Raw genomic sequence first — 15,423 nt, forward strand, 5'->3', positions numbered from 1 at the left:
ATTAGCCCACCGTAGAGCCACTGAGCAGATGACCCACAAACTGCAGAACAATTATACAAAAGAAATGCTTGCACTGTTAAGAAAGTTCTAGGACCTACAACAGATTTCTCAACCTGGGGATCCTACAAAGGGATTGACAACCCCCAGGGAATTTGACTTTTGAGGCCAGTGGGATTGATTACAAAACTTCCACAAGACTGGAGAAACAGGCTCTTGGAGTGCACAAAAAAAACCTTGTGCACACCAGGAGCCAGGAGAAAGGAGCAGTAACACCACAAGAGACTGAACCAGACTTGCCTGTGAGTTTCCAGGACTCTGTAGTGGAGGTGTGGGTGGAGAGTTTGGCCTCAGGCCAAACAACAGGGAGGAAACACAGCCCTGCCATCAACAGAAAGTAGGATTAAAGATTTACTGAGCATCAGTTCAGTTCAGTCACTCAGTTGTGTCTGACTGTTTGCTACCCCACGAATCACAGCAAGCCAGGCCTCCCTGTCCATCACCAACTTCCAGAGTTAACTCAGACTCACGTCCATCGAGTCCGTGATGCCATCCAGCCATCTCATCCTCTGCTGTCCCCTTCTTCTCCTGCCCCCAATCCCTCCCAGCATCAGAGTCTTTTCCAATGAGTCAACTCTTCCCATGAGGTGGCCAAAGTACTGGAGCCTCAGCTTTAGCAACATTCCTTCCAAAGAAATCCCAGGTCTGATGTCCTTCAGAATGGACTGAAGAATGGTTGGATCTCCTTGCAGTCCAAGGGACTCTCAAGAGTCTTCTCCAACACCACAGTTCAAAAGCATCAATTCTTTGGCACTCAGCCTTCTTCACAGTCCAACTCTCATATCCATACATGACTACTGGAAAAACCATAGCCTTGACTAGACGGATCTTAGTCTGCAAAGTAATGTCTCTGCTTTTGAATATGCTATCTAGGTTGGTCATAACTTTTCTTCCAAGGAGTAAGCGTCTTTGAATTTCATGGCTGCAATCACCATCTGCAGTGATTTTGGAGCCCAAAACAATAAAGTCTGATACTGTTTCCACTGTTCCCCCATCTATTTCCCATGAAGTGATGGGACCAGATGCCATGATCTTCGTTTTCTGAATGTTGAGCTTTAAGCCAACTTTTTCACTCTCCTCTTTCACTTTCATCAAGAGGCTTTTGAGTTCTTCTTCACTTTCTGCCATAAGGGTGGTGTCATCTGCATATCTGAGATTATTGATATTTCTCCCAGCAATCTTGATTCCAGCTTGTGTTTCTTCCAGTCCAGCGTTTCCCATGATGTACTCTTCATAGAAGTTAAATAAGCAGGGTGACAATATACAGCCTTGACGTACTCCTTTTCCTACTTGGAACCAGTCTGCTATTCCATGTCCAGTTCTAACTGTTGCTTCCTGACCTGCATACAGGTTTCTCAAGAGGCAGGTCAGGTGGTCTGGTATTTCCATTTCTCTCAGAATTTTCCACAGTTGATTGTGATCCACACAGTCAAAGGCTTTGGCATAGTCAATAAAGCAGAAATAGATGTTTTTCTGGAACTCTCTTGCTTTTTCCATGATCCAGCGGATGTTGGCAATTTGATCTCTGGTTCCTCTGCCTTTTCGAAAACCAGCTCGTACATCAGGAAGTTCACGGTTCACGTATTGCTGAAGCCTGGCTTGGAGAATTTTGAGCATTACTTTACTAGCATGTGAGATGAGTACAACTGTGTGCCAGTTTGAGCCTTCTTTGGCATTGCCTTTCTTTGGGATTGGAATGAAAACTGACCTTTTCCAGTCCTGTGGCCACTGCTGAGTTTTCCAAACTTGCTGGCATACTGAGTGCAGCACTTTTACAGCATCATCTTTCAGGATTTGAAATATCTCAACTGGAACTCCATCACCTCCACTGCCTTTGTTCATAGTGATGCTTTCTAAGGCCCACTTGACTTCACATTCCAGGATGTCTGGCTCTAGATGAGTGATCACACCATCGTGATTATCTGGGTAGTGAAGATCTTTTTTGTACAGGCCTTCTGTGTATTCTTGCCACTTCTTAATATCTTCTGCTTCTGTTGGGTCCAGACAATTTCTGTCCTTTATCGAGCCCATCTTTGCATGAAATGTTCCCTTGGTATCTCTAATTTTCTTGAAGAGATCTCTAGTCTTTCCCATTCTGTTCTTTTCCTCTATGTCTTTACATGATCCCTGAAGAAGGCTTTCTTATCTCTTCTTGCTATTCTTTGGAACTCTGCATTTAGATGCTTATATCTTTCCTTTTCTCCTTTGCTTTTCACTTCTCTTCTTTTCACAGTTATTTGTAAGGCCACCCCAGACAGCCATTTTGCTTTTTTGCATTTCTCTTCCATGGGGATGGTCTTGATCCCGGTCTCCTGTACAATGTCACAAACATCATTCCATAGTTCATCAGGCACTCTATCAGATCTAGGCCCTTAAATCTATTTCTCACTTCCACTGTATAATCATAAGGGATTTGATTGAGATCATACCTGAATGGTCTAGCGGTTTTCCCTACTTTCTTCAATTTAAGTCTGAATTTGGTAATAATGAGTTCATGATCTGAGCCACAGTCAGCTCCTGGTCTTGTTTTTGTGGACTGTATAGAGCTTCTCCATCTTTGGCTGCAAAGAATATAATCAATCTCGTTTCGGTGTTGACCATCTGGTGATGTCCATGTGTAGAGTCTTCTCTTGTGTTGGTGGATGAGGGTGTTTGCTATGACCAGTGCATTTTCTTGGCAAAACCCTATTAGTCTTTGCCCTGCTTCATTCCGTATTCCAAGGCCAAATTTGCCTGTTACTCCAGGTGTTTCTTGACTTCCTACTTTTGCATTCCAGTCCTGTATAATGAAAAGGACATCTTTTTTGGGTGTTAGTTCTAAAAGGTCTTGTAGGTCTTCATAGAACCGTTCAACTTCAGCTTCTTCAGTGTTACTAGTTGGGGCATAGACTTGGATAACTGTGATACTGAATGGTTTGCCTTGGGGACGAACAGAGATCATTCTGTTGCTTTTGAGATTGCATCCAAGTACTGCATTTCGGACTCTTTTGTTAACCATGATGCCTACTCCATTTCTTCTGAGGGATTCCTGCCCACAGTAGGAGATATAATGGTCATCTGAGTTAAATTCACCCATTCCAGTCCATTTTAGTTCGCTGATTCCTAGAATGTCGACGTTCACTCTTGCCATCTCTTGTTTGACCCCTTCCAATTTGCCTTGATTCACTGACCTGACATTCCAGGTTCCTATGCAATATTGCTTTTTACAGCATCGGACCTTGCTTTTATCATCAGTCACATCCACAGCTGGGTATTGTTTTTGCTTTGGCTCCATCCCTTCATTCTTTTTGCAGTTATTTCTCCACTGATCTCAAGTAGCATATTGGGCACCTACTGACCTGGGGAGTTTCTCTTTCAGTATCCTATCATTTTGCCTTTTCCTACTGTTCATGGGGTTCTCAAGGCAAGAATACTGAAGTGGTTTGCCATTCCCTTCTCCAGTGGGCCACATTCTGTCAGACCTCTCCACCATGAGTGAACATTGACATTTTAGGAATCAGTGAACTAAAATGGACCAGCATGGTTGAATTTAATTCAGATAACCATTATATCTACTACTTTGGCCTGAATTCCTTAGATGAAATGGAGTAGCCCTCATAGTCAACAAAAGAGTCTAAAATGCAGTACTTGGGTGCAATCTCAAAAATGACAGAATGATCTCTGTTCATTTCCAAGGCAAGTTAAAGTCACTCAGTCATGTCCGACTCTTTGCAACCCCACAGACTATACAGTCCGAGGAATTGTCCAGGCCAGAATACTCAAGTGGGTAAGCCTTTCCCTTCTCCAGGGGATCTTCCCAACCCAGGGATCAAACCCAGGTCTTCTATATTACAGGCAGATTCTTTACCAGCTGAGCCACAAGAGAAGCCCAAGAATACTGGCACGGGTAGACTTTCCCTTCTCCAGCAGCTCTTCCCAACCCAGGAATTGAACTGGGGTCTCCTGCATTGCAGGTAGATTCTTCACCAACTGAGCTACCAGGGAAGCCCAACCATTCAATATCACAGAAATCCAAGTCTATGCCCCAACCACTAATGTGAAGAAGCTGAAGTTGAGTGGTTCTATGAAGACCTACAAGACATTCTAGAACTAACAGCCAAAAAAGATGTCCTTTTCATTATAGGGGACTGGAATGCAAAAGTAGGAAGTCAAGAAACACCTGGAGTAACAGGCAAGTTTGACCTTGGAGTAAAAATGAAGCAGGGCAAAGGCTGAGTTTTGCCATGAGAACAAACTGGTCATAGCAAACATCCTCTTCCAACAACACAAGAGACAACTCTCTCATGGACATCACCAGATGGTCGACACCAAAATCAGATTGATTATATTCTTTGCAGCTGAAGATGGAGAAGCTCTACACAGTCAGCAAAAGCAAGACTGGGAACTGACTGTGGCTCAGTTCATGAACTCCTTATCTCCAAATTCAGACATAAAGTGAAGAAAGTAGGGAAAACCACTACATCATTCAGGTATGACCTAAATCAAATCCCTTACAGTTATACAGTGGAAGTGAGAAATAGGTTCAGGGGATTAGATCTGATAGACAGGATGCCTGAAGAACTATGGATGGAGGTTTGTGACACTGTACAGGAGGCAGTGATCAAAACCATCCCCAAGAAAGAGACATGCAAAAAGGCAAAATGGTTGTCCAAGGAGGCCTTACAAATAGCTGAGAAAAGAAGAAAAATAAAAGGCAAAGGAGAAAAGGAAAAATATACCCATCTAAATGTAGACTTCCAAAGAATAGCAAAGAGAGATAAGAAAGCCTTTTTTAGTGATCAATGCAAAGAAATAGAGGAAAACAATAGAATGGGAAAGATTAGAGATCTCTTCAAGAAAATTAGAGATACCAAGGTAACATTTCAAGCAAAGATGGGCACAATAAAGGACAGAAGCAGCATGGATCTAACAGAAACAGAAGATATTAAGAAGAGGTGACAAGAATACATAGAAGAACCATACGAAAAAGATCTTCATGACCCAAATAACCATAACGGTGTGATCACTGACAACGATTACACAAGGATTCCAATTTCTCCACATCCTGGCCAATACTTGTTATTTTCTGTTATTTTTTATAGTATCCATCCTAATGAGTATGAGGTGGTATTTCATAGTAGCTTTCTTTGATTTGAATTTCCCTAATAATGAGTAATGTTGAGCTGTGTGTATGTGTACTTAATAGCTATTTATATATCTTCTTCGGAGAGATGCCTATTCAAGTCTATTTACTCTTTTTTTAATGGATTCTGCATGACCCCAGTTCTGGCCCCTACCCCTTAACCTGCAGCAGCAGAGTCCACAAACTTTCCAGCAAGAGACAGGGCTGAGGTGCCAGTCTCACCCTGGCTCCCATCCTGCCCTTTCTTTCTCCCTGCGTTGGTGAAACTATGACTCAGGGGATCCCAGACATGAGGGAAGAGCCCACCATCCTGGGGCACCAGGTGACGATAACAGCATCACTTCGGGGGCAAAGCAGCAGTAACCCCGGAGACACGAGAAGCGATAATAGAGCCTCACCTTTTGCAGAGACGGGGAAGGGTGGAAAGTGACTACTCCCAAATATAACCAGAGTAAGCCTAGGTGTGAGAAAACAGAAACGTATGCCATAGCACCGCCTACTGGAAGACAAAAGAAAGGCCTCTAATTTCTAGCTACATCAAACGGACCAGGGGAGGAAAAACTCAAGTACCATGAAGAATCACAGAAACACTGTACCACAAAAAGAAAATGGCAATTCTCCAGAAACCAAACTTACTGTCATAAAATATTATAATCTAACTGAGAAAGAATTCAAAATGGCTGTCATGAAGAAACTCAGAAAGCTGCAAGAAAAATCAGAAAGCCAGACTAACGAGCTCAGGAATAAAACTAGTAAACAGAAAAAATACCAGAGACATTAAAACTCTAAAAAAGGAGCCAAACAGAAACTTTGGAATTGAAGAACTCAGTAAATGTTAAAAATAATGTCTTGGAAGGCTTTGGAAATAGATTAGACTGTATGAAAGAGAGAATTAGCAGGCTTGATGATAGAAATTTAGAAATGCTACAAGTATATGAGGAGAGAGAAGTAAGATAATTTAAAAATGAGGGAATTCTCCAGAAGCTATATGACTCTTTTAGGAAAGGCAACATTAGAGTAAAGGGTATCCCAGGAGAAGACAGGGAGAGGGGAAGTCTCAGTTATATTTAAACAAATAATAGCTGAGAACTTCCCAAATCTGGGAAAGAAATTGGATATACAAATTCATAAAGCTAACACCTAATTACCTCAATGCAAAAGACCTTGCACAGGACATATTATATTAAAACTGTCAAAAGTCATTGACAAAGAAAGGATTTTTAAGGCAGCCAGGAGGAAAAAAGGATTGTACCTACATGAGAATCCCCATGAGCCTATGATCAGGTTTCTTAACAGAAACTCTACAGGACAAGAGGAAATCGAGTGACATTCTCAAAATACTAAAAAATAAAAAGTATCACTCGAGACTATTTTTTCTAGAAAAGTTATTATTCAGATGTGAAGGAAAAACAAAGATCTTCCCAAACAAATGAAAGCTGAGGAAATTCATCAACACTGGTCTGCTTACAATAAATGTTTAAAGAAGCTCTCTGCTAAAAACAAAAAGGCAAAAATACACAATACTTTGAGGAAAGTTATATGTAGAATCAGAAAATTGCAACTCAGAATAAGCTTTAAATAATTTATTATAACATAAAGGTAAAAGGAGGAAGGAAAAAAAAATCATTGCTACTCCAATTTGGTAGCAATCTCACAACATAAAAAGAGATAATTTGAGACAGCAAAAGCATAAGAGGAGAAGAGGGAAAGAATGGAGCTCACATAGGTAAATGAAAATAAAATGCTGTCAGCAGTGTGCTTCAGTTGTGTCCCGCTCTTTGTGACCCTGTGGACTGTAGCCCACCAAGGCTCCTCTGTCCATGGGATTCTCCAGGCCAGAATACAGAAAATGAACTACTTTATCTGTGAGAGCTTTTATGCAACCCCCAAGGTAACCACATAACATAAATCTAAAGCAGATACCAAAAAAAAAAAAAGAGGAAATTGAGAAAAATATCATAGAAAGCCACAAAACCGAGATGACATGCAAAACTTAAGAGGAAAAAAAAAAGGAGGTATAGAGCAACCAGAAAATAAAAAGGGGAGCACTAAAAAATAAAGTGGACAGCACTGAAGTTTTCCTTTATCAATAATCACCTTAAATGTAAATGGATTGAATTCACCAATCAAAAGACACAGAGTGGCTAGACAGAGTAATAGAAGATGATACTCCATGCATATGGCAACCAAAATAAAGTGGTGCAGCCACACTCATATTAGTGAAATAAGCCTCAAACCAGGAAACTTTAACAAAGGACAAAAATGGGTATTATGTAATGGTAAAAGGGACAATTCACCAAGAAGATAAAACAGTGATAAACACATATGTAGCTAACACAGCAGCACCCAAATATACAAAGCAATTATTAACAGACCTAAAGGGAGAAATGGAGAGCAACACAATAATAGTAGGGAACTACAACACTTCACCTACATTAATGAATAGATCATACCGACAAAAAGTCAACAAGGAAATAGCAGCCTTAAAAGAAACATTAGACCAGGCAGTCTTGATAAATTTATATAGAACCTTCCATTCAAATGCAGTACAATACACATACTTAGCTGCTCATGGAACTTTCTCAAGGATTGACCATGTATTGGAACACAAAACAAGTCTCAATGACTTTAAGATTGAAATCATATTAACCATCTTTCTTGATTACAATGGTATGAAATTGGAGATCAACCACAAAAAGAAATCTGGAAAATCACAAATATGTGAAGACTAAACAGCATGCTGAGGAACAACTATTGGGTCAAACAAGACAGCAAAGGAGAAATGAAAAAATGAAGACAAGTGACAAGGAAAATATGACATAAAGAAATCCAACTTTGCACATAAAGGAACTAGAAAAAGAACAAAGGAAGCCCAGAGTCAGCATGAGGAAAGAAATGATAAAGATTAGAAGAGAAATTAAATATACACTGAAAGCAAAATACAAAAGAGTGACCAAAACTAAGACCTACTTCTTTTAAAAGATAGATAAAAATTGACAAACCTTTTGCTACATTCACTAAGAAAGGTGAGACAAAGCTTTGATAAATAAAATCAGAAGCAAAAGAGGAGGTATAACAATGAATGTCCAAAACTACAGAGGATTATATAAGAATATTATGAACAGTTATGCGCCAACAAGTTGGGCCACCTAGAATAAATGGACAAATTCTTAGAATCATACAACCTTCTAAGACTGAATCGTAAAAAGTGAAATTTGAATGACCAATCACTAGTAAAGAGAAAAACAATCATCAAAAACTCCCAAGAATAAAAAAGCACAGGATCAGATGACTTCACAGGTCAAATTCTAGCAAATAGTCAAAGGTGATTTAAATCCTGTTCTCAACAATATTTTTTTAAAAACTGAAGAGAAAAGAATACTTCCTGACATTTTACAAAGCCAGCATTCTGATACCAAAACCAGATAAAGAAAATTATAGACCATTATCTCAGATAACATAGACACAAAAAATCAACAAACTATTAGTAAACCAAACACAACAATACTTTAAAAGGATCGTACACTATGATCAAGTGGGACTTACTCCATGTATGCAAGGATGGTTCAACATTTGCAAATCAGTCAACATGGTATGCCATATTAATAAAGTGAAGAATACAAATCATATAATCATCTCAATAAATGTGGGAAAAACATTAGGAATGGCCTAAATTCCTGAATGTATAGTCAGAAGAAAGAATCCCAGGACTCTCAGGTAGAGGCAGACAAACAAGGAGTCTGATGGAATGTTGCACCAGCAAGTAGCCTAAACGAGAGGACATACTCTGTTCTTGTCTGTAACTGCTGTAGGCATATCCTACTCACCTGTGACACTGAGAATCACCCTGTCACTGCGCTGGACCCCCAGGCTATTGTCAGCCTCACAGGAGTAGTTTCCAGAATGTTCTGCAGTCAGAGAAAATTTGAAGACTGCTCTTCCAGAGGGAACTGAGCTGCTTCCAAGGGTGACATTCTCATGATAAAATCGGTACAAGATAGGGGGAGAGCCCCTTTGGGACTCACAGTGAAGCTCCACCACATCCCCCACCATAGCCTGCATCCTAGGAGACGTGAGGGTGAAGACGGGGCGAGATACTGGAACTGAAAGATACAAAAGAGTCATCAGAGGACTCTGATGCTGTGCCAGACTCAAAACCACACCCAAGAAGCCTGGTGGTGGTTTAGTTGCTAAGTTGTGTCTAACTCTTACGGCCCCATGGACTGTAACCTGCCAGGCTTCTTTACCCATGGGATTTTTGGGGCAATAATACTGGAGAGCATTGTCAGTTCCTTTTCCAGGGGATCTTCCCAACCCAGGGATCAAACCCTGGTCTCCTGCATTGCAGGCAGATTCTTTACCAACTGAGCTACCAGGGAAGCCTAAATATAGATATATCACTTGAACCATGAAGAGTAATCTTAGATGATTTTGCTTTCATCACTACTACTGTTTTCAGTTTGCTCTATAAGACATAAGATGTCTTCAACTTTTGTCATCTTTGCCATTCATTAGTTAGCCTCTAAGTCTTTACACCTCTATTCCTTTGCCTCCTTCCAAAGACCTTCATGGCTAATTGGCAAGCTAAACCCTGGTTTGTGAACTGAGGCTGAATAGAAGGAATTGAGAACTTACTTCTCAGTGTGACTCTGATCAGTTTACTGAGGATGGGACCGTGAATGTTGTCAGCTGCACAGTAGTATCTCCCAGCATCGCTCCTTTACAGTGAGTATCTGCAGCACCGCCGACAAGGAACGCTGGGTCTTTGTTCCCAAACTTCTTACTGTGCCCTCTCTGTGCCAGGAGAATGTGACAGTCCCTGTACCCTTGGCTACTGAGCAGATAAGGATAAGATTTTCTCCTTCAATAAGCTGCCCTTCAGGGGGCTGGATCTCTAGAGTTACATCAGACACTGGGATTCCTGGGAGGACACAAGATGACACATGAAGATTCTCATGGCAGAAACTTCAGGATCAAGGAGAAGGCTGGTTCTGCCATGAATAAGTCAATAGCAGCAGACACAATATGCAGGGGGCCAAAGTGAGCAACAGGGAATTAATTGTGTGTGTTATTATAAAGGTAGCAAACACAACAGTTCCAGCACACACAACAGTTCCCATCCTTGGAGGATGTGGTGACGGATTCTTGATCTTAAACCTAATATTGATAGCAGTCACATTTTATGGACGTCTATACTTAAGGAATCTTTGGTGCACCAATGACCACAAAATAAGAGTGGTCTTACTTCTGTTCAAAAGAAACAGAACCCATAGAATATGACTTCTATCCTGAAATTCAAACCCCTATCCTATCCTTTAAGACTCTTCTCCAGTCTCACCCCCATCTTCCCATGTTTTTTTCTGATTACACCAGTTCATGTTTAATTTCCTCTTTTATTTTAGAATATGGTTAGGTCAACAAATGGGAGAAGCATAGGGACCTCCAAAGACTGCATGTGGTCATCTGTGCTTCTAATTATCTGTGACTCTTGAGAGAATGTATGCTGTATGGCTCTGTCACCCCCAAAGAGCTGGGGACCCAGCAATTGATCAACAATTGCTATTAACTGAGTTAGGTGGAAGAGAATGTTTTAGGGACATTAGGCCAGTGTTGAACCTGAAGTGAGGAGGGTATCAGGATAGCAGAAAGCTCCTCTTGGTTATGTTCACTGTCCCAGGCAGCAGGAAATGTCATTGCTCTGCTCTCACCTCCCCAGCTCTGACTCTGGAAGAGCAACTCCATAAATACTCACTCTGCACATATAACTGGGATCTCAAACTTCTTTTTCTGATAGATGGAGTCACTGACTCTGCCTGGCACCAGTAAGACTCTGCATCTTCACTCCACACAGTGGGTAATGTGAGCTCTGGAGAGCTGCTCCAGCATTTCTGCAAAGCCTTGTCTTCTCTGAAGAAGCAGAATTGAAGCTGAATGTGTGACCTCTGTGGAGGGAGCCACGTCTCACATTTCAGGGTCACTGGGCTCCCTTCTATGGGTGAGGAGGGGCTGGCTATCAGCATAGGAGGGGGAAACAGCTCTAGAGAGAAGAACAAACACAGTTCTCAGGGTAGCACAGCTCAGGGATCCTGGAAAGATGCATATGAGCACTCAGCATCAGCCAGTAGAACACAAGTACCCAAGCAGGTGGAATCACCTCCCATCTCCCTCCTAGGACAGGAGGCGTTTCATGAAATCCCCATTGATGAGCCACTCCCTAAATCGTTACACACAGGTTCCCTGCTGTGTCCTGTTACCCACAAGAGGGCAGCCATTACCTTGAACTTGAATCGTTAGATGTTTTGAAATTTCTTTCCTCCATGTCCAGAGAAAGCCTTGAATGAGAGCAGTACAATGATATGTGTCATTGTTCCTGGAGACTGACTTTAGAGTGAAGTCTGATTGAATTAGTGTTTTATTTCTGTAAAGACTTATTTCTTTTGCTTTTTCTCTCGCCTGGCATCTGAGAACAACATCATCTCCTTCAAAGACAGGGTGTGGAGCCTGAAGGATCAGCTTGTCTGCAAAGAGTAGAGGAATACACTCAGTTTATTCCCTGATGCTTCTTTCTTTAAACTCTCATTTCTGTGCATGAAGAAAGAGCTATGATCCTGTACACCTGAAAATACCCTCCATTAACATTTCTACATGGTCCTCAAACCCAGTTCTCCCTTATCCTAGGAAAATGGACTCATTTCCAGAAAATGTCTTTAAGCAATCCCCATGCATATTGTTAAAAGAGAAATTGTATACCTCATCTTTCTTCAGACTTGAATCCCTTTTACCTGGTGATTTCTGACTTATACTTCTCTGGATGGAAAAGATGGACAGGACAGCATTCTGCTGCTGCCTTATCTCCTTATATCCCCCACTGGGGTCAGTACATCAAATATTCTTATGCCTATTTACAATCTTATCTCAGCTCCCTGCAGTTCCCCAGCCCCCAGGGGTTTAGTTTCAGAGACCACCCCCTTTCCTTTCTCACCAGATGAAAAATCCACATGTATGGGGTCACTGAGAGAAGATCTTTGGGTCTTGCATTTGTAATATCCAGTCTTGTCTATTTGGATCTCTTCAGATTTTTTATTCAACAAATTCTCATTATAATACCAATATATGTCTCCTTGAGCTGGAGAAAGGGAATCGCTGCATGTGAGAGTCACTTTGTCTTTGTGGAAGTTTGTGGACCATGGAGGGTTGAGGAGAAGGAAAGCTTTTGGAGTTACTCCTAAAGAGGAAATAGGGAAGATGAAGGCAGGTGAAGGTGAATGGGAGGTGGGTGGAACATAGGGAAAGGCCCAGCTGCAACTAGGAGTTTTTCTGGACTAATTCCTATTAGGGACAGGATTGGAAATGGAGTATTACCTCCAAATGGAGGTATTAACTTGGAGAAATACCTCAGAATCTGTTCATCTTTTTTTTTTTTCCTAATGGTAGTGGGGGTGTAGATTCCTGGAATGGGCTCAGAAAAGTTCAGGAGATATGATTTACAGATGGGTGAAGACTGAGCCTGTAAGTAGGTTGATTCTGAAAGCTCTTGTCCTACACATTCTTGTCAAAATAAAAGTGAACCTGGGATGTATATACCTCAGAAGTATTTTCTAGATTGAAAAACCAGTTCCTCCTTGGTTGTTAATATTTAATGAGCAAGATCTTTTTCACTTACAATTCTTTTAAACCTTGCTTAATTTTAGATTCTATGGGGAAGGCAACGTTTTTCAACTCTCCACCTAAGGTGAACATAATCAGCAATTGATACACAACACACACAAAAAGATTTAACAAAGGGGCATGGACTGCTTGCATAATCATATTTGTGTATATAATTGCAAATGACCAATGGGACCAGAAATTGAAACAGTTCAATGACAGGAGTTTCTTTTGGAGATATATAAAGATTTGGCCATAGCATTTCCCTCTGTGAATAGGAGCTATTTCTGTATTCTTTGATAGTGGCACGGGCTTGGACATACAGAGGGCGGGGCCTTAGGGAATAGAGGAGATTAGATCCAAGGATCTTTAAACATCAGTTTCCTGCCTCTGTCGTTCTTTCTGCAAACATTTTCTTCCCTTCTATGCTATGGCATTCAGTAATAGGGAAAGAACTGAAGACAGGAGAGATCAGAGGAGGGTTTGCTCACCCACTACGGCAACAGGTGTGACCTCAGAGTAGCAACACCACTGATGTTGGTGCATTACCACAGGCCTCATTTATGGGGACAGGTAGTGCTGTCTGGGAGGACCAATGCCCAGAGACCGGGAGGAGCAGAGAAAAGGAAACACTGACCTGATTGATCTCTTCCAGGAGCTGTGAGGGAGCCAAGATTTAAAGATTAGCACAGAGCACAATTTTTCAAACCTTTTCACTTAGACAATCTGAGAAATATTCCATTAACACAGCCACCACCACTCTTAGTTTTTCCTTCCCATTTCTTTGCTCCCTTCTATGATTCCCGTAGTCCTCAAACAAACAAAAAAAGAATAGCCTGTAATTTGCTTTATAAATATGAATCACTTGTATCCACAACCCTGGCTCATCTTTAGCAGCTTCATAGTCCATTCCTTCCCTCTCTTCTCTAGCCTGAACTCAGCAATGTAGAGAAGGGCTTGTAGAAATGGTTTATTCTCCCCTCATTACTTGGACATTGTTCCTCCTCCTTTTTCGATCTCTGGTTAAATTATGGCACCAAGTCTCAAGAAGGGAGCCATATTTCTTAGTAGATCTTCCCTTACTCACCTAAATTTTGAAAATAATTATTTATGTGAGAGATATAGAGAGGGTTTGACAGAAAGAAACACCCAAACTTCCTACAAAATGAAAAAAAAATTGGTTGAGGAACCAAGGGTAATATAATTGATTTGCCACGCTGGTTGTATGCAGAGTCTTTTAGATCTCCTGCGACCCAACTCTGCTCATTTTCCATCTCTTGTGTAAAGAAAAAAATGTTGCCTGCCATTCCAGTTTGTACCAGGATCAAGCTATTAGCCACCACAGTTGCCCACAGACAGTGTACTCTGCAGGAAATTCAGGATAAAGAAAGACAGGAGACATTCTGTGCTTTGGGTATATTGGCTCCTTAGATAGTTAAGATGCATATCTAAGGGAAATTTTCAAATGACTCCAGATTCTTAAGTCTTCCCATACAGAGAAAAGCATTAAAAATCATTGAGATTTCTCTTTCATGTGATTAGCAGTAACCTTTTGATGCTTGACTATATGTTTTTCCCACCAAAAAAGTTCATGTGTACGTCCTGGCTCCTGCCTTAACTTCTTCAGACCAGTTCCTCAGAGCTATCTGAGAGGCTGTCTTTCAGACTATAGCGCTCAGTAAGGCTGCCAATAGAACTTGACTCGAATTTTACATTATGAGCTTCTCTTCCATTCAATGGTATTGGTGATCACAAAGGGACCCAGAGCAGGCGTCATTCCTTTGCCTGAACTCTACAAATATCCGGAGCCCTGATACCAGCAAGGACTCTTGCGCCCATTCTTCTCCTCTGTGAACTTAGACAAACTTGGATGAGTCCCTCCTGGCTCTCAGATTCCCCAATTATTAGTTGATGGTCCTGAGTTTTATTCTATGGTATATGACAGGGATCTAGCCTCCGCCTCCCCCAACCCCAGTTTAAAGGTACTGGGGGAGCCTGGTTAAAAGACACTGAGCCTTCTAGACTGGGTGAAATGAGGGGCCTCAGAAAGTCAGCCTCCAACTAATACTCCAGCCTGTTTATGTCCCTATGGAATTTATTCTTATAGGTACTTGCTTAATTGGAAATCTTGTCCTAAAGTGGTCGAGATAGGCTTCTTTCGACATTTCAAGAATGATTAGAAGAAAGTCAGCCTGATAAAACATCTTCAAAATTCTGACCTTAAAGGTTGTAACAAAGCCCTTCCAGGAGGAACTTGCATTTCTCTCCTTGTGCCTTTGAGATGTAAATGTTATATCTGGACTTCTATAGGACTTCTATATAATGGGCTTCTTAGGAATTTTATTCTGTGTTTTGAGAGCTAAGTCTCTGCCATGGGAAGGTACACATATGGTGTACATTTGGCAGGCAATGGAATCAACTGGTATTTCAAGGGGTCATTTTGTCTGGTTATGCCAGCTCTTGGGCAAATTTGTTATAAAGAATCCTAGCCCACATGAAAAGATGCTCAACATCACTCATTAGCAGAGAAATGCAAATCAAAACCACAATGAGGTACCATCTCACACCAGTCAGAATGGGTGCGATCCAAAAGTCTA

At 41.2% G+C, this 15,423-nt stretch overlaps 1 protein-coding gene across 1 annotated transcript in view; it reads right to left on the minus strand.

Moving 5' to 3' along the window:
* LOC138416192 (Fc receptor-like protein 3) overlaps positions 1 to 15,423 on the minus strand; it is a 50,411-nt gene that overhangs the window by 24,811 nt on the left and 10,177 nt on the right. Inside the window, 7 exon segments of the mRNA XM_069544997.1 lie at positions 9,007 to 9,282; positions 9,815 to 9,894; positions 9,896 to 10,100; positions 10,932 to 11,216; positions 11,455 to 11,697; positions 12,162 to 12,404; positions 13,464 to 13,484. Coding sequence (XP_069401098.1) covers positions 9,007 to 9,282; positions 9,815 to 9,894; positions 9,896 to 10,100; positions 10,932 to 11,216; positions 11,455 to 11,697; positions 12,162 to 12,404; positions 13,464 to 13,484 — 1,353 coding nt within the window.

Source organism: Ovis canadensis, chromosome 1 (genome assembly GCF_042477335.2).
Source record: "Ovis canadensis isolate MfBH-ARS-UI-01 breed Bighorn chromosome 1, ARS-UI_OviCan_v2, whole genome shotgun sequence".
Lineage (NCBI taxonomy): Eukaryota > Metazoa > Chordata > Mammalia > Artiodactyla > Bovidae > Ovis > Ovis canadensis.